This window comes from Notolepis coatsorum (assembly GCF_963971535.1).
Source record: "Notolepis coatsorum genome assembly, chromosome: 9".
NCBI classification, from domain to species: domain Eukaryota; kingdom Metazoa; phylum Chordata; class Actinopteri; order Aulopiformes; family Paralepididae; genus Notolepis; species Notolepis coatsorum.
In genome coordinates this window covers 102,269,811-102,290,541 of record NC_140173.1, presented here as the reverse complement: position 1 = coordinate 102,290,541, position 20,731 = coordinate 102,269,811, and the positions used below count along the sequence as shown (strand labels likewise).

Below are 20,731 nucleotides of genomic sequence, written 5' to 3'. Positions count from 1 at the left end.
ACGGCATACAAGTATACAGTGAAATGCGGGGGGTCTTGCCCGCAACGATTGTGCATAATACAATAATAATAATATAATAAGAATCCAATAGAACGACATTGTGCAATAATACAAGTAATCAAAGTAGGGCATATCGGTATATGTACATGACTTTTTACAGAGCATGGTAAGACATGCTAGGTCCTGTGAGGTCACCCTGTCCACGGTAGCCCCGTTTATCCTCAGTGGTGTGTGTGTCCCCTGCTGTTTTCTCCTAAAATCCACGATCAGCTCCTTGGTTTTACCAATGTTCAGGAGCAGGCTGATGTCCTGGCACCAGCGTTCCAGTACCTCAACCTCCTCTCGGTAGGCCTTCTCGTCGTTGTCCAAGATCAGCCCCACCACCACTGTGTCGTCCACAAACTTCACTATGGAGTTGGAGCTGAACTTGGCCACACAGTCATGTGTGTATAGTGAATACAGCAGGGGGCTCAGAACACAGCCCTGGGGGGACCCGATGCTCAGGGTGATGGTGTTGGAGGTCTGAACCCCCACGCTGACCGCCTGGGGCCTTTCACTCAGAAAGTCCAGTATCCAGGCGCTCAGAGCGGAGCTCAGACCCAGCTCGATCAGCTTGTCCACCAGTCTGGTGGGGACTATGGTGTTGAACGCTGAGCTGTAGTCAATGAACAACAGTCTCACATAGCCCTCCGTCTGGCGGTCTAGGTGAGAGAGGGTGCTGTGCAGTACTTGGGAGACCGCATCATCAGTGGACCTGTTTGGCCTGTATGCAAATTGCATAGGGTCCATATCACTGGGGAGGGAGGCACAAATGTGATCCTTAACCAGCCTCTCAAAACATTTCATGGCCACAGAGGTGAGTGCCACCGGTCTGTAGTCATTGATACCTGTTGGGGAGGATTTCTTTGGTACCGGGATAATAGTAGACACCTTGAAGCAGGCAGGTACCACGGATTCCGCCAGGGATAGATTAAATATGGTGGTGAACACAGGGGCTAGCTGGTTAGCACAGGACTTAAGTATGCGTCCTGTTATCCCATCTGGGCCAGCTGCCTTTCTGGTGTTCACCCACATAAATGCTCTTCTCACACTGTGTTCCGTCAATGAGAGAGTGTCCCCCCCCCCCCCCCCTCCACGACAGCCGGCGCGTCGGTGACGTCACTAGCTGGTGAGCTAGCGTCGCCACTGTTTGCACCAAACCGTGCGTAAAAGGAGTTGAGTTTGTCTGCGAGAGAGGCGTCGTCGCTCCCCATTGAGGCGGCGCTGACTTTGTAGTCAGTTATCGTCCATATTATTGTCCCTGAGGGCAAGTTGTGTTGTTGTCTTGATATATCTACAAATAGCAGACGAATAGCCGGTTGCCTCTGGATCAATGAATGTCTAATATTGAATAATATTATTAGCTATTTTTAACATCCCTAATTCCAACAGTCAGGACAAGAGGCTTGTTTCAAATTGATACATGAAAAACCCCACACACTCAACAAGATCCACCTCAAACACAACAAAAGAACAGAGCATCTCATGAACTTATGTCATGGACTTTATGGACTGTCAGCTGAACTCGCACCAATGCATAGGGAAATAGTCAGACATCCCAGAATTATTTCATAATACAAAGTTTCTGAATGGACGTTTGGATTAAAATCATCCCGAAGACAGCATTGGAACGTTTGTGAGTAGACTCTGGCCAGAGTATCAATGAAGTACGTTGCACGCTCAGCGCTGTGGAATGAAGGAAATACGCGTCGGGATCGGATTTGGATGTTATTCTTTGAAGTTGTGTTACAAATGGAACGGTCTTTCCCCGCGGAACACAAGTTACTTAACGTTACACAGGTCGCGCTATGCATGCTTAGCTTGCTAACGTTAAGATAGCAGTGTAACTTAGACCATGGTTACACTGGGGGAAACAGCAACGTTGTATTTTCGAATGATTACGTTTGCATGTCCAAGTTAAAAGGAAACGCCGTTTTGGCAGGAAAACGTGTTTTCCTAGCGGCAACGATGAAAGGGTGTTTTCGTTTTGGAAACTCGCCGACAACAGTGCCATGTAATTTGCGCAAGCCGGATACGGAGCCGTTCTTGCCCAACGCCCATGCGCAGTAGTAGACACCCCTGGCTGGACCTATCAGCTGCGTCCTCCTCAGATTGCCTGTAGCTGCGGCTAAACTAAGCTCAACATGTGTTGTCAAGTTATTGTTATAAGGAGCCCAGTCCAAACTACAACAGTCTGCATACCCTTAACAATTGTGAGCCGTATTGTATTGTACCCATTCTGCAATCTGTTAAAGGGGAACTATCTTATAAATGGCCTTTTTCAGTGTTTAGCATTGTTTCCTAGCTATATGGACTTATATTAATATGATCTATGTCTCTAATTCTCATATTGGCGCATTCTTCCAATTCTCCTCTCACAATATTCACCCTCACTGAACTGAGTCATCTGAAAATGTGCTGATTTGTGATGTCAGAGAGACTCAGCTGCATGTTGAGACTCACACACTCAGCACATTTACCATTGTGGTTGGAGCCCAGCCTCAAAACGGCTTAAGATCTTGAGATAGAAAAATGCTGTTTTTGAGTACTTGATTAGAAATACAAAACAATGAATAAAATAAAATAAAAAATTACAGAGGTGTTCCATAGACTCACAGGGATTGTGTAAAAGTGCCCAAATAGTGAAAGAAATAGTAAAATAGTTCCCCTTTAAATAAAGTTTTCATCCATTTCTACTAGCGTTAACGTTACTACGTTAATAGCCTCGATGCTAACTATATACATGGAGAATGCCATTCACATTAGCATGTAGCTAACAACATCAGAGATCTTTTTGTGAGACTAAACTATACGCTCTTGGTGGTAAATTGTGTTGATGTTGGTTGATGAGGCAGAACAGTGAATGTATCCGTTTTGCACTTTTATTGCACTTTGTTTCTTGCTGAAAAATAAATGCTACGTTGCTAAATGGCTCACGCGAGGTATTAAGAGATGGTGGACTGTTGTTTTTTAGCAGGAAGTGTAGTGGCGTGTTCAACCTTTCTGATTGGTTGAAAATGGCCTTCATGTTTGAACTACATCGCCACCTACTGCTTTGGCATTGTACTACATGTATATACATCACTCGGTGCTCAGGAGACAAAACGACGTCTAACTTGCTTGCGAATACACAGCGTTCTGAAAAGCTAAATGAAACGCTTCATTTTGGCTAGAGTGTAACCGCAGCCATGTTACACTATGCATGCTTTTTGATGAAAGCAGAGCTCTCTGTCTGTCTGCTTTCGCACCTGAGCTCCAGTCCCCACAAGTGTAGTCTTTTCCCAATGTTTCTGAATACATACTGTCGGACAATCTAACAATAATTAACTCATTTACAAGTTGTAGTACGTTTTGCAAATAAGGAATCAGATAAAGAACATTTCAAAGCAGTCAAAAATGCAATATTTCTATTTTGACCTATTTGCTGAAATGTGAGACATTTTCGCGATTTCTGAGGAATGTATCCTGCCGCACCAAGTCGGCCTAGACCAGGGGTCAGCAACCTTTTTGACATGGAGTGCCTGTTTGAAATATAGTTGTAACTAGTGTGCCTCAACAATATTCCATGCATCGTAATTTTCTTTTCTCATAATCAGGTATTTTTAATGATAATCTTTACATTATTACATCATTATTGTTATTGTTATTATTAACAATATTATTATGATGGTTGTATCAACCCTAAATCTGAGTTGGGGGGGGGAATGCAATGCAGACAAACAGCTGCATACAGTGCGACCATTTCACTCACATTTGCCCATTCATTTTTGGACACATCACACACCATCAGTGTGTGTACTGTACGTGTGCTGTCATAGCTCCACCTACAGGCCTAATGGAGAACACCAGGAGAACACAAGGATGTGAATGGAGGGTGAATGTGAGGTATATCATGTAAATACGTTTTGATTGATCGCAAGACTACACTGTAAAAAAATAAATAATAATAAGTTACCAGAACTTAAAAATATTGAGTTCAGTTACTGTGCATTAAGGTTTTCAGTTTTCAATCCATAATAAGTTAACAGAGAAATAAGTACACAACCACATTATTTCAACCTAATAAAACTATGTTTATTGTCATTGTTTTAAGAACACAAGTTGACTTGGTAATACTCACATTTTGAGTAAAAAAAATTGCTTTTAACATGTGCAATGTTCAATGAAATAGAAAAATAAATAATACAATTTGTTGATTAATCCCACTGGTCACAATGGTGACCGTAATAATGTTTTTGTTATAAGGCTCTGCAAATGTTACTGAATGATGTAGCAATGTATTTCCAGCTAAATTGAAATAATAAACAAATAAAGGGTCTCAATTAAATATGTGGTAGTAAAAAGAACCTGTGGGAGGATTCGAACAATATAAATGCGACAACAGTGCAAAATATTTCACTATAATATTTCAAAGCAAAAGAAAAAATAAATAAAAGAAATTATAATATTTATTTTTATTTTTATTTTTTTTAATCCTGTCCGTGCCTATGAAAATGCCCCCACGTGCCTATGCAGGCACGCGTGCCTAGGGTTGCCTACCCCTGGCCTAGACGATGCCGAGTCATTATGTCAATGATTGGCAACAACACTGATTTCGATGTATTTTTTGTTTTTCTGTAATGTCAGATTGATAAAAATACTCACTCTTACCATTAGGGAACTAAATTGTCCTCTTCAAAAACTCCATAAAATGATATGCTGAACATTTCTTCCACTTTTTCTTTCATAAATCTTTTATTCAACTTCAGCCCTGATCATAACCACCACATATCAATACATTTTCGAATTGTCCTTTAAATGCCAGTGTGTGTGATGGCATCACAAATTATTGTTAAAAAAGTGAAATATTTTCAATATCAAATGCAACAACACTGATTTTGATGGATTTTTTGTAATGTCAGATTTAACAACTCTTTTCAGAAAAGTGGGAGTATTTCATTTTAACAAAAAAAATAAAAAAAATAAAAATAGCAACTAGAAACAAAGTAAAAAAAAAGATTATAATTAAAAAAAAAAATGTATCTGCACAGGCCAGGCCACCGGGAAAACTCAAGGTGCTCCCGATGGCCAGTCCGGGCCTGATAATGTTACAATAGTAACTCCATCAATAGGAATATTATAATACAGTGTAGCGCAACAGTATCTGGACACAGTAATGTGTCTGAAGTAATGAGTCTATTAAATGGTATAAATACGAGCTGTGATAAATATGAGCTGTGAGACACTAAATGAAAGCGAACAGAATACTGAGGTTAATGTAACTTTATTGACAAACAACATCTCAAATGAAGTAGGCGGCTCAGAAAACATTAAGAAGGCCATCTGAAGCTTAATTTGTTCTTCACATCCCACGACATTCTTTCAGGTCATGACTTGTCTACAACGGGGCTATATGGTCATTTGAAAAATTGTACATGACAGGATTTCTATGTCTTAATTCTCTTTTAGGATCAATACCTGGGAAAACTATTGAAAATGCTGATCGATATTTTAAGTATGAAGCCACACATGCTCATTTCCTCAGTTTTCTAGGTAGCATGAAGTACATTTTGAGAACAAATGCTACAAATGACCAGCGCTGTAGAAGCAGGTAGTATCGAGTCAGTCTCGTGTTGCTACTGCATTGGCCGCTGTAGACAATTCCTTCTTAAAGTGTCTGCAGTGAAACATAATGAGGATATTGTAGCATCTGTGATGTTAGCCATCAGTGTTATAGAGACAGACATGGACAAGTGACAGACATTTTATCCATGAGCCCTGGTTGGGATAAAAAGTACATGAGGTCATTCTATATTTGTATTTCAACAGTATATTGATTGATCTTTTCTGTGAATAATCCTTTCCAGTGTGAATTAATGGGTAAATTAATGATTTTTCTGCAGTCATAAAGGTTATTTCTCAGTAACTATTCAGAACAGGGCAGGAAAATGTCTAGAACATAACCTAAAATCAACAAATTATCCCAGAAGAAAAACAGCATCAATTCACTTGCACACAGTCCCCCCAAAGTCAAGACCTCAAAGCTGGCTCGTTTAAAAAACATGCATGATTGAAACCCAACAAGGAAAAGGAAAAGAAGTAAACGGCGGATTAGTAGATTGTAGTTTATCTCTACAGACAAATGAAAACCTTACATCTCCAAAAACTATACTTTTAAGGACTAACAGCCTAATGTCAGAATGCATTTCTATTTTACTAATTTATTTCTATTTCTAATTTACCATGTGTTTTGAATGGATTCATGGTCCTTAGATTCATATAACTTATTTAGCCCTTTCACTACCACACTACATTTAACCTAGCCTAGTTTAGCACAAGGACTGGAAGTAGTAGGGAGGAGCTAGCCTAGCTTAGCACAAGGACTGAAAGCAGTAGGGAGGAGCTAGTCTAGCTTTGTCAAGAGTGAAGAAATACAACTTCCAGCAACTCCAAAACTAACGCAAAGAGATGAAACTGATATCAATCTTCTCGTCTGACTCTGGGGGGGAAGATGACAAATAAATGTGTTTCCCAAAATGTTGGAGCGTTCCTTTAAACAATCCCAACACTGTATATCAAGTACTGGACAAGTAGGAATGCTGAGAAGAGCAACAGTGGGGGTAAAATTACAAACATCCTGAAACACATCTTCTGAATTGTGTCCCTTTACATACATTTATCATGGTGGAAAATAATACATTCAAATAATGACATAAAAACCTTCTACAGCAGATTTATTTTTAAGTCAACATTCAAAGACCCTTTAAGGATATATTTACATAATCGTCTTCTTGACTTCAAGAGGATTCAATAGCAACCAGTCATCCATTGAAAACAAGAGATGAGTCATACAATAAATAAACACACAGAGACAGTGGCGGATACAGCAGAGATGACCTTAAAGGGAACATCCAGGACCTTTTAGAAGCCTATCCTACTGATTCTGAAGCCTATCCTACTGATTCTGAAGCCTATCCCACTGATTCTGAAGCCTATCCTACTGATTCTGAAGCCTATCCTACTGGTTCTGAGAGCAGTGGTTTCTCTACTCGTTCGACTTACACTAGCATAGCTAACAAATGCTAATAGGAGACTGGTGGCAAATTTCCCAGAAACAAAAACACCAGCATGAAAACGTGTTTTAATGCTCTTAAAGAGAGTTCCTGATTAGTGATCCACATGGATGGGATGGGATACGTTTCTAAATATGTAAAACCCTCCCTTTAAGAGTATACCTAAACATGAAAAGAAGACAAGAAAACATGGAATTGCCTCCTGGTGAGAGAGTGCACTGGAGCGTTCAGAAGAAGCTAGTCTTGAGTGTGATGGAGGGCGCGGCCTGCACGGCGGGCTGAGCCAGCCTGGCCGCCGCCTTGGCCCTGCTGCTGGCCTGATTGGCCCAGATGGCCGATTCAAGGCGGGTTTTGAGCTCGGGTGCCGCCCCGATCACAGTCTTGAAGGCAGCCGGATAAAGGGGGCCGATACGCATCAGGTTCTGCAGGGCAAACTCGTGCAGCCCTTTGGAGACTTGCGGCGCGGAGGAGTAGGCGTTCTCATCCAGCAGGTAGGAGATCAGAGTAGGCACCAAGAGAGCCAGCAGCTGCACCTCTGGTGGACACAACAGAGGAAAAAGGACACAGGGTCATAACAGAAGCATTGTTAGAGACTACAACGTATAACGAATTACGTATATCACTACAGTTAAGGTACCTTATGTATAGTGCACCTGTGTATACTGTATATTTTACTTACTCATAGTACATATTTAGATTATAGTGTTTATTGTAACCATATTTATTGTAATGTAAGTGAAAATGGCTCTGATCAATGGAAATCACATCTCCAACAAGACCTTCGTCTTAAATGACTTTGCGATCAAAAGCGGACTGGATTTCCTACTGTTAACTGAAACCTGGCTCAACGTTGGTGAGTTTGCGCCTCTCGTAGAAATATGTCCCAGTGACTGCGATTTCTTCAGCGCACCCAGATCTTCTGGGCGAGGGGGAGGTCTAGCTGTTTAAAAACACCTTCAACTGCCGCGCTCTCAACTGTGACAATTTCTCCAGCTTTGAGGTACTGTTTATGAGTACAAAAGGAGTCTAAAAAGAGAGTATATACATTTGAGGGGGAAGAAACTGTCAAGTTAGACCGCGCTCTCAAGATACGACACTGGGTGCTGAAATCCCATTAAGTATTATATAAAAGAAGCAGTGAAGCCAGACCAGCACTCTCAGGTTCAAAATTTAATGGCAGCCTGAAACAAACATGTTTCGGAAATATGTATTCCTTCTTCAGTGTTATAGCTTGGGAAGAAACTGTACATTGGAGAAGGTTGGGTGGGTGGAGTGGGGGGGGGGGGGGGGGGGGGGGGGGGGGGGGGTTGGGTAGGCGGGGTGGGGGAAACTGTACATTGGAGGGGGTTGGGGTTGGACATTTACAGGGGCCAGTTTCAAGTTGCAGTCTCCTGAAGTTGCTCTTTGAGAGTGGTTTTGAAAGTGGGTAGTGATTCACATTCCTTAACATCTGTGGGTAGGGCGTTCCACATTGATGTGGCATAATTGCAAAACGTGTTTTGTCCCTTGTTTGAGCCGAATCTGGGTTTAACATGATTTGTGGAGCTCCCTCTGGTGTTGTGGTTGTGGTATTCACTGACCTTTGGGAAGTATTTTGACATGTACATGGGTACCTTAGTGGTGTAGTGTATCTTGTAGACCAGGCCCATTGCAAGTTGCTATACTCTGTCATCTACTCTAAGCCATCCTAGGTAGTCAAAGTGGGCAGGGGTGAGGTGGGTTCTAGGAGTAAGGTCAAGCAGTAGTAGTATACCAGTTTGTTTTGTGATGTTTGTAATTTAGTTTTTAGTGCCTTTGAGGTGCTTTGGTACCATGAGGTGCAAGCATAGTCGTAGTACCCTTGAATGAGTGCTCCTGCCAGAGTCTTCAGGGTATTCTCGTTTATCAGAGAGGAGATCCGGTACAAGAATCTAGTTCGTCAGTTGACTTTTTTGATTACATTCAATGCCATTTTGTCACAGGAAAGATTTTCCTTGTGGAACACCACAGCTCACTGGGAGGGGGGGGGGGGGGGGGGTAGGGTACCGTTTACCTCCACCATCTGTTCTCTCCCCTCCAGGTAGGATTGCATCCAGCTCACTGAACCAATTGCTTTTAGCTTGTCGAAGGCCGCGTCCACCTCTTGTTTGATGTGGTCGTTCAAATAGAGAAGGCATGTGTCAGTGGAGTGGGATGTTCTGAAGCCAGATTGGAATTCGTAGATTCGATTTTTTTCCACTAGGTACTTTTCGACCTGTTCATATACTATTTTTTCCATGACTTTCGAGATGGAGGTAAGAATAGAAACAGGGCAGTAGTTGTCTGGGTCTAATTTGCTGCCCTTTTTGTGCAGGGGGGTTACTCTCGCAATTTTTAAGTCTTTGGGTACATGTCCCTGTTTTATGGAGAGGTTTATTATGTGTGTGATGACTGGGGTGATGGCGGCTGCTGAGTCTGGAATTTGGAGGGGATATTGTCATGGCCAGTGGCCTTGTTAGGTTGGAGGGCGCTCAGTTTTTTGAGTACCTCAGCTGTTGTTACCATTTCTAGTTTGAAATTGTCTTTGCAGACCCCTAGGTTATTGTAGTAGGCTATGATGTGTTCTACACCAAAATGCCCTGAGTGGGAGGGTAGTTTATTTACCAGTGTTGTGGCTATGTTTGTGAAGAAAATCTTTAAATAATTGGCCACATGCAGCTTGTCTGTGATGAGCGTGTTATCTGTCTTTATGTTTATGTTTGAAAATCTGGTTTTAAGTTTTTTACTGCAGCCTAGTTGATTATTGAGTAATTTCCAAAGTTCACAGGGTTTATTTTTGTGTTCCTCAGTTTTGTCATTGATGAAATAATTTTTTGCAATTTTGATCATGGAGTTTACGTCATTTCTTAGTCTGTTTCTTTGCAGTTTGAGTTCAGTCACATAGGCTTGGAGTTCACTGCTCAAGCTTTTGGTAAGCTTTGACCGACTTTTACGAAACTCTGAGCATTTTTTGTCTCTGGTTTTCATAGTGGTCAATATTTTGGAGTGCATCCACGGCTCAGCGTGATTTTTTACCCTGGTGGTTCTTAGGGGGGCCATGTCGTTTAGTATAGTTGAGAATTTGGTTTTGAAACCAAGCCATGTTTCTTCAACCAGTGTACCGTTCATCTGACCAGTCCAGGCTCTCCAGTTCTAGGTTAAAGGCCTCGCTAGAGTAGGTTTTGAGGTCTCTAGATGTGACTGTTTTGTGACAGCCGGCCTTTTGTTTTAGCTTTTTGTGGGTACAGAATATCATATAATGATCGCTTAACCCGCATGCTATAAACCCTTTATTGGAGATCTTGGACTTGTCAGAGGTCAGAATGAGGTCAATGGTAGTCTGTGTTGATTCACATACACGTGTGGTTTGGTTGATTAGCTGGCTGAGGCCGTGCAGATCACAAAACCTACAGAAGGACTTGAAGACGTGTGCATCTTTTCGTTGCATATCCGTGTTCCAGTCTCCAATAAGAATTCTGTCTACATCCTCAACTCCAGCTAAACACCGTCAAGTGTATCATAAAAGCCACTATGATCTGGCGGTCTGTAGATTGAGCCAACTAGTATGGATTTCGCCCTTTCGAACAGGATTTCAACACATACAGTTTCAATTGATTCATGATTCAGGTCAGTTCTGTTAATGAATTTGGTATCTTTTGGTATCTCTCTAATACTATGTCAAACCATGACAGATTTTTTATCCTTGGTGACTTTAACATTCATGTATGCTGCCCTTCCACGCCTATGGTGTTGGACTTTTTACATCTGATTGACTCATTTGGTCTTGCCCAGCTTGTCACTGACTCTACCCATAGGTTGGGCCATACACTAGATCTAGTGTTAATGTCTGGTTTTCCAGTGTCCAGTTTAATCATAACAAATGCATGTTCATCTGATCATCTTGCTGTTGTGTTTACCTTATCTCTGTCACTCCCCACACCCAAATCTCCTCCTCCTGTACGTTTCTATCACAACATCAACCCCTCAACTGCCAGTAAGTTCTCCACTGCCTTCCTAGCTGCCCCTAACACCTGCACTATTGAAGCCTCTCCCTCCCATCTTAGCACTGAAGAGCTTACATCTCTATTCAACACCACCTGCCTCTCCACTCTAGACTTTTCCCAGAAAACTACGATATGCAGCAAAACGTGAATTTCACTAAAAGCGTTTGTATGTGTATACTAGTGTATCATGCAACACTAGTAAAGACATTTATTTTAAAAGTAAATTTATCTGACTGCTTGTATTAATTGATGAAAAAGTAGCCATGTGCAGTAATAGATTATAAAATTGAGGATGTATATTGAGCTGCATCGAGATGCATCATAGAATCGAATCGAATCGTGGACAGCTGAATCGTAGAGAGACTGTTCTCCCGACACCACCGCGCCAGGTGCTCTACCTCTTCCAGGTACGCCCTCTCGTCGTTTGCAGAGATCAGGCCCACCACGACTTTGCCGTCAGCAAACTTAATAATTGTGTTGTTCCGCTGTGCCACAGTCATGTGTGTACAGCGAGTAGAGGAGGGGGCTCAGAACAGCCCTGGGGGCCTAAATTCTTATCCCAACCCATGTTTGCTTCCGCGTTCGCGTTTTGCGCTCTGATTGGCCACTGACGTTTCTGGTCGCGCCTATCGTGTGACGGCAAGTTATTTCGCCGGTTAAGCTTAGGCACTCTTTCAAAGTTGGTTAAGGTTAGAGTTTGTCTTAGAGCAGGGCGATATTGTGTGACGGCAAGTTATTTCGCCGGTTAAGCTTAGGCACTCTTTCGAAGTTGGTTAAGGTTAGAGTGTGGATCGTAGGTGTTAGGTAGTTTGCTGCTGGTCGAGGCGGAAATGGTTGCGTCACGCGATTGGGCGCACACGTCACATGACCAGAAACGTCAGTGGCCAATCAGATCGCAAACATGGGTTGGGATAAGAATAGACGCGCCCTGGGGGGCCCCCCTGTGTTGAGAGTGATGGATGAGGAGGTGCCTGCTCTCACCACCTGGGGTCTTCCTGTCAGGAAGTCCAAGCCCCACACACTGTATATTTCTGTATATTTTATATCCTGGACCGTATTTTATTCTTTATTCTTATTTGTGACTTTTGTTTTTGACCTAAATGTTGACCTAAATGTTTACTATTTAATGTGAGTGATCTGTAGTGCTGAATTTCCCTCAGGATAAATAAAGTATTTATATTCTATTTTCTATTCTATTCTAATAGTCGAGCCGGGAGGTAATCAGGGCGTGGATTGCTGTCTCTAGGCTTTTAGGGGGAAGATAAGGTTTAGCTTTTGCCAGTAACCTGAGCTGGAAAAAGCGAACCGACAACAGAGCTAACCTGCTTCTCAAGCCTGAAGGAGTTATCAAGGAACACACCAAGATCTTTCACAACAGGATGGTCATGGGAACCTAAGGAGCCAAAGGCATCAGCACAGTCGATGAGGGTGTTTGGGCATCCAAACATAATCACCTCTGTCTTGTTTTGGTTGAGGTTTAGAAAATGAAGCTGCATCCAGGTGTTAATGTCAGAGAGGCAGTCTAATAAGGGCAGTAGTGATTCATTGGAGAGAGACTTTAGTGGGAGATAAAGGAGTTATCTGCAAAACAGTGAAAGGGGATATTATGCTTTTCGAAAATAGAGCCCAATGGTAACATGTAAGGGGAGAATAGGATAGGGCCCAGTATGGATCCCTGGGGGACACCACAGGTGAGGGGGGCCAGAAATGATGTGGATTCTCCTAGTTGGACTGAGAAACTCAAATTTTTTAAATATGATTGGAATAATTTTAGGGCAGTCCCCTTGATGCCTACACAGTGCTCAAGGCGTGAAAGGAGGATGTTGTGGTCCACTGTATCGAAGGCAGCTGTCAAGTCCAGTAGCCCCAAGACAGCAGAGCTCCCCGAGACGACAGCTAGGAGCTAATTTAGAATTCCTCACCATTAGCAGAGATCACCCCTGTCTTCAACAAATGTTGTGTAAATAAATGTATAGTGTGTACTTTAGTAGATCTCAGCCTACATTTTTAAACATCATTCACTGCTATTCATGTTGAAATGGAGTGTAAAAACACCAGTTAGGAAATTCACCCTTTTCAAAATAACTATGTTGTTTGTTTTATCTAGAATTACTGTGTTACTCTAATACAGTACAAGCCAATCAAATGTGTGTATTGATATCAAATCACCTCTACTGACACAGTGACATCATCAGAGTTCTGCACGAGCGAACTGGGAAGCATGCTTCATAATCTGACTTCATAAAGCTTCTATCTGGTGGAGGTGTCACTTTTACCCAATCGCTGACCTGTTATAATTGGTTCTCAGAGCTGTCAATCACAATGGAGCAAGGCGAGCCGCTGAGCTGAATCGTCCTCATAAGAAGTGCTGCGTTCTTTTGATGATACAGTGAGTTTTAGCTGCCGTTGACATGTTCAGGTATATTCTGTAACGTTTATTTATATATGGACAAAACGTCAACAAACACAATATTTTAAATAAAAAGCAATTTTGGGGGAAATATTAGTGGTTTATGTAAACTATGTGGCAAATGTTGACATGTAGTAACACTGGTATGGTCCTTTAATGTAATGTATATAGCTACGTTCTCCCAATAAAACTCCTCGCTTGGCAGGTGAAAAGAAGCGTCTGACGCCTCCATATGTATCGGAGGAGACACTATAGTCTACACCAGGGGTAGGCAACCCTAGGCACGCGTGCCTGCATAGGCACACGGGGGCATTTGCATAGGCACAGGGGGCAGCAGTAAAAAAAATTATAATTTTATTTTTTTTAATATTATAGTGAAATATTTTGCACTGTTGTCACATTTATCTTGTTGAAATCCTCCGACAGGTTCTTTTTACTACCACATATTTAATTGAGACCCTTTATTTGTTTATTATTTCAATTTAGCTGGAAATACATTGCTACATCATTCAGTAACATTTGCAGAGCCTTATAACAAAAACATTATTACGGTCACCATTGTGACCAGTGGGATTAATCAACAAATTTTATTATTTATTTTTCTATTTCATTGAACATTGCACATGTTAAAAGCAATTTTTTTTACTCAAAATGTGAGTATTACCAAGTCAACTTGTGTTCTTAAAACAATGACAATAAACATAGTTTTATTAGGTTGAAATAATGTGGTTGTGTACTTATTTTTCTGTTAACTTATTATGGATTGAAAACTGAAAACCTTAATGCACAGTAACTGAACTCAATATTTTTAAGTTTTGGTAACTTATTATTATAATTTTTTTTACAGTGTAGTCTTGTGATCAATCAAAACTTATTTACACGATATACCTCACATTCACCCTCCATTCACATCCTGGTGTTCTCCTGGTGTTCTCCATTAGGCCTGTAGGTGGAGCTATGACAGCACACGTACAGTACACACAACGATGGTGTGTGATGTGTCCAAAAATGAATGGGCAAATGTGAGTGAAATGGTCGCACTGTATGCAGCTGTTTGTCTGCATTGCATTCCCCCCCCCCCCCCCAACTCAGATTTAGGGTTGATACAACCATCATAATAATATTGTTAATAATAACAATAACAATAATGGTGTAATAATGTAAAAATTATCATTAAAAACACCTGATTATGAGAAAAAAAATGTACGATGCATGGAATATTGTTGAGGCACACTAGTTACAACTATATTTCAAACAGGCACTCCATGTCAAAAAGGTTGCTGACCCCTACACTCTCCCCAGACCGACAGTAGGGCAGCATGTGATAGTCTACACCAGCGGTTCCCAAACTGTGGTGCCCTCTTGGGGGTGCGTGACATAAAAAGGCTAATGGCGGTGCTATGGTGTTATTTTACTAATAAATATAACTAATGTACATTATTTCAAATGGGGATTTTCACTGTGTAAAGCATGAAGTTTACGAAACGTTTAAATTAAAAACGTACATTTTAATAATAACAAAAAGAAAGATGTATCCAAAATGCACTTTACTTTCTGCCAAAATGCTATGGGCGCGCGACTGGGACCGGTGCGCTATTATTGTGGCAGCGTATATTATTATGCTCATGTGTTTGCCTACACTTCATGCGTTCTTGGAGGGAAACTAAGTTGTCTTTGAGCAGCTACGGACATATTTCCCATGATGGATGCATCTCAGACGTGGATTAATTCAACCCATTTGAAGTTTCCCCTCCTGTCCCACAACTGTCACTACAACCACAGCAACAGCTGATCGACCATCTGATGGAGCATATACCCAGACCTGGCAATGCAAGCCGTGAGGATTTAAATGCCCTTCGCCAAAACCTATCTATGCGAGGCTGGATTCTCTGCTCACAGCAGTGAAGACAATATATCGCCAGACTGCATGATGTTGAGAAGGACTTGCTCATTAAACTGTCTTCAATTGCCAAATCACCAAACTTCGCAGAGCTTTGTACACAGATGCAGGCCCATCCATAGCATTAAGCCGAGAGACGAGGGCAAAGTGCCGCGAAGTGCGCTCGAGTGCGTGAGGGGCCGTCCAGTAAACGAGGGTAAGAAATTAACCATCAGTATTATTATTGCTACCAGGACCAGGTTAGTGCTGGTTTTAATATATTAATTTAAAATTAAACACAGGTAGAACATGACTCCACATAACAGAGTAAACAACACAAACCCAAGCAAAAGCAATTGCAATTATGATTAAACTCAGGCCTATACTGGGAATAATCATGTCTTTCTCTCGCACTCTCTCTCTCCCTTCCACTCCTTCTCTCTGCCCCCTCGCTCTCTTTCTGTAGGCCACTGCACTTGAAAATCCATGAAAATGCGTTTCGTTTTTTGGCCAATCTGTTTCTGAGTCTACGCATGTAATTCTCATTTTGTTCTTTCGTGTGGTGAAGTATTTTATTTGTTTGTCATAGGCCTACTGCACTTTGGTATGTGTTCTTATTGGATTAAACCTGATGCCTTTAGTGCACCCTCCCCAGACCGACAGTAGGGCAGCATGTGGTAGTCTACACCCTCCCCAGACCGACAGTAGGGCAGCATGTGATAGTCTACTCTACACCCTCCCCAGACCGACAGTAGGGCAGCATGTGGTAGTCTACACCCTCCCCAGACCGACAGTAGGGCAGCATGTGGTAGTCTACACCCTCCCCAGACCGACAGTAGGGCAGCATGTGGTAGTCTACACCCTCCCCAGACCGACAGTAGGGCAGCATGTGGTAGTCTACACCCTCCCCAGACCGACAGTAGGGCAGCATGTGGTAGTCTACACCCTCCCCAGATGAACAGTGGAGCAGCATGTGGTAGTCTACACCAGGGCTATTCAACTAAATTGTTCAGAGGGCCACATTGTCAGAAACCCAAGGGGCCAGGGGCCGGACTGCCACGGCGCCTCACCGTGCTATGAATATATGTACACTTGACACAACACGCAACCACATTTTCACAACTTTTATTTAACTACATTGCAAAAGTAGTATACTTTTCAAAAAAAGTGCTTCATTTATGTGCCACATCTGCAACATCTCCTGCAACATCTCCTGCAAAAAGTGCTTGTTGCTTATGACTGTGCAACAACTGCAACATCTCCTCTTCAACATTTCAATATAAAAATAAAATAAAAAACAAACAAGTGCATGATGTGCATCTGAACATTCTAACATCAACACTTGAACAAAAAACACATTATAGTGCAGCTGAGCTTATGAAAAAGTGCTTCATGTCTGTGCAACAACAGCAAATCACAGCATCTTATTAGCACTTATTGTCCACTCTTAACTCTCAAACATCAGGGGGGTGGGGGGCAGACAGGCCTAGCCTACATACACACATCTAATGAGAGATTGCACTTCTTTGACTGGGCAATGGCAGAGAAAGAGGGTTCATAGGAAGTGAGGGCTACCCGCAAACAGTGATGCAAATGCTCATTTGTCAAGGAGGCACGGTTGCTTGTTTTAATGGAATTCATGTGAGAGAAACTGGATTCACAGGTGTATGTTGAGCCAAACATTGTTAGCACAGATATGGCCAGCGTTTTTATTTTGGGGAATGTGTTGACAGGAATACACTTTATCCAAAATTTTGTGGTGGATTCATTCTCAAGTGCCTGCTTCAGAGCAGATGATGCTTGCATGTCAATTATTTCAAGTTGCAGGAGACCTTCATCAATGTGAAGTGATGCAAGGAACTCTTGTCCTTTTGTGGAAATAGCAGCTACATTGGCAAATGGGTTGCTCACAAAATGCATCAATTCTCTGGGCATGTCAAATTCATCAAATCGACTTGCAAAGTTTTCCCTCAATTTATCAATGAAATCTGTCATTAATTGAGTGACTTTTGGCTCAATTGTGCGTGTGAACGTTGACACGAAAATAAAAAAGTAAAAAAATAAAAAATAAAAATAAAATAAAAAAGTAGGCCTACATTTTTTTTAATTTTTTTTAATTATCATGTAATCTTTTGCGGGCCGGTCAGAATCATCCCGCGGGCCGGATCTCCCCAGATGAACAGTGGAGCAGCATGTGGTAGTCTACACCCTCCCCAGATGAACAGTGGAGCAGCATGTGGTAGTCTACACTAGGGCTGCAACTAATGACTAATTTGGTAGTCGACTAATCTGCCGATTATTTTTTCGATTAGTCGACTAATCGAAAACCAATGTAAACAACAACAACAAATTTTTTTTTTTTTTTTTTTATTACCTATCTTTGTGAAAGTGGCTTCTCAGCTCTGGTCCAGCTGAAGACAGAGCAGAGGAACAGATTGGACATTGAGCATGACCTCAGAGTTGCTTGTCTACCATCACCCCAGACTTTGAGACTCTTGTCAGGACCAAACAACAACATCATAACATGATGATCCCATAGCAAATTAAAATAATGACTCATGAAACATTTGAATTTGGATCTTTAAGCCACTTTAAATGAAAATGTATTTGAAGAACAATACAGCAATCACTCATAACAAGATAAATAAATTAAATAATACAAATTAAAGTGGAAGTGTACTTTAAATAACTTTTGTTTGCCGTGTGTGAGAGGAGTCCGTGTGTGTGTGTATGTGTGTGTGTCTTACTCTGATCGCTGTGTGAGTGAGAGGAGTGTGTGTACTGTGTAATTTGTGTGTGTGTCTTACTCTGATCGCTGTGTGAGTGAGAGGTGTGTACTGTGTAATTTGTGTATGTGTGTGTGTCTTACTCTGATCGCTGTGTGTGAGTGAGAGGAGTGTGAATGTGTCTGTGTCTTACTCTGATCGCTGTGTGTGAGTGAGAGGAGTGTGAATGTGTGTGTGTCTTATTCTGATCGCTGTGTGTGAGAGAGAGGAGTGTGAATGTGTGTGTCTTACTCTGATCGCTGTGTGTGAGTGAGAGGAGTGTGTATGTGTGTGTGTCTTACTCTGATCGCTGTGTGTGAGTGAGAGGAGTGTGTATGTGTGTGTCTTACTCTGATCGCTGTGTGTGAGTGAGAGGAGTGCGTGTGTAATGTATTGTGTGTCTAGTCTGATCATCATCTCCTGCAGGGGAACAATGTTTTCAATGTCCAAATTTTGCTATGGGATCATCATGTTATGATGTTGTCTGGAACCCTGAGAAGCCACTCTCACAAAGATAGGTAGTGCACAAAAAAAAAAAAAAAAAATATATTTTTTTATTTTTTTTAATGACTAATCGACGCAACAATTTCTCGTCGACGATTTTTTATAATCGACGTCGTCGATTATGTCGACTAATCGTTGCAGCCCTAGTCTACACCCTCCTCAGATGAACAGTGGAGCAGCATGTGGTAGTCTACACCCTCCCCAGACGAACAGGACAAAATTAGGAGATAAAGAGAGAAAGGCAGGTACTCACTGTTGTGCTCCTCCCCCATGCCCACCAGGTTCTCCAGCAGCCTGATGCCCTCCTGCACGGCATGCAGCTCACCAGGGGTCCCTGGGCGGCTGAGCTCCACCGCCTTCAGCCTCTCCACCGTGGGCGGAGCCAGGGCGTGGATGTAGGGCGTGGACAGGGCGCGGTTAGGGTGCTGGAACACCGACAGCAGCAGCTGGTAGCACCGCGCCTGGACCTGTGGTGGACGGAATCAGTGAGGGGAAACGCTGAAACCTTGTATGTCCCCAAAAATAAAAAAAACAGTTCAGGAGTTAAAGGGTTGAGTTTGGGATTTCGGAGGCTACTCCCACTGAAAGGGAGCCGTCGATCAAGCGTGATCTGATCACGCCCCCCTAAAGAGCCAACCAGCCAATCACTGTGCAATATTGGAGGAATCGTGGGGGAGGTCAGGAAGGGGGTAAAGGGGATCCGACGCCGTTGACAGTAGGCCATGGAACTTTTCCCTTTCTTGATTGAAATGATGGATTTCTCAGGGTTTGAACATTGCTGGAAACATTTGGGATAATATACAACTCAACAAAACATATAACAGACATTTTAATGCAGAAATGTTACATATTTCACCTTTAACCCTTTAATCGCCGTTGACGCTTTTTTTTATTTTTTTTAAACTTTGGCCATTCCCCTGGCTCTTTTATGTGTTTATCACATTTATTCTGGTCAAGGATGACCGACAGAAACAGGCTGAAAGGGTTCAGATGGGGGGGAAGACACTCTGGGAAAGGCACGGCTGCAGTCCGGGATTCGAACTCGCTAAACCCCAGATCCGTGACGAGCACGGTTGTCCACGGCGCCGAAATAGCGCTCGCGGTACGTGGTGAGCTACTGGAGCTCCCCTCCGTTGACGCTTTTCAGCGTCATTCCCCGCCATGCTTATTCTGCCGATGACGCTGTACAGCGTCATTGATATCAATATTTCAAAAATCTGTGATCGAAATCATATTTCTCCCCCGGAGACATTATATCTACTGGTGAGACCCTATCAAATCTCTAACGGTTCAAGAGCGCCATCTGGTGGCCGATCGGCCGCTCGCCCAAACAGGAAGTGATGCGGATGAAGTGGTGCTCACCCATATTTCGTCAGGGCACTCGCTATCATTAGCAGGACTCCATCTTGACACAATGGATGGCGATCGGTTACCAATAACTCGGTAAACAACATGATTTGGACGTATATACTATTATACAACCTGGAAATGGATCGGATATTTCGACATCCCATAATAGAAAATTTCCACGCTCATCTCCCAACGGCGCGAGGAAGCTACGGTGAGTTTCAGCGTTATTTTTTAATTTCTTTGATACTAACTGCTCTGATGATCATATCACCCACACTAGATGAATGATATAACGTTGCCCACGGAATTATAAACGACCCCCCGCCCATCCGGTCAACATCAGATCATACGTAGTAACTCCTAGAACCACGTCCAGTTGAATTTTTTTTATCTCGCACAGATTCCTACCAAACTGTATTTGATCATCAATATAATGCATTTGGGGCTATAAATAAAGTTCTGGAGAAAGCTGCAGAAAACGATAAAAACATACTTATACTTTAGACCGTATTTTAGTATGAATATGTGAATGAAAAAGTATAACGTTGATACACCCTGAACAATAGATATAGGACTTTGAATGGGCCATGGTAATGTCAATTGAGCAATACAATTTAAAAAGTTATAGCCCTGCAAAGAAGGGGAACTTCTCCATGTTAAATAGGGCTGGCGAGGGATGGTAAATTATGAATTTAACCCCGGCGATCAAAGGGTTAATATGACTAAGGCAT

General features: G+C 42.2%; 1 protein-coding gene across 1 annotated transcript in view; it reads right to left on the bottom strand.

The window, feature by feature from the left end:
* Nucleotides 1–5,138: 5,138 nt before the first annotated feature.
* The window catches only part of heatr5b (HEAT repeat containing 5B), a 227,685-nt gene continuing 212,092 nt past the window's right edge, over nt 5,139–20,731 (bottom strand). Inside the window, exons 34-35 of the mRNA XM_084321947.1 lie at nt 18,904–19,117; nt 5,139–7,626 (exon numbers count right to left, since the gene is read on the bottom strand). Coding sequence (XP_084178073.1) covers nt 7,319–7,626; nt 18,904–19,117 — 522 coding nt within the window. The 3' untranslated portion in view covers nt 5,139–7,318. The remainder of the gene's footprint in view (nt 7,627–18,903; nt 19,118–20,731) is intronic.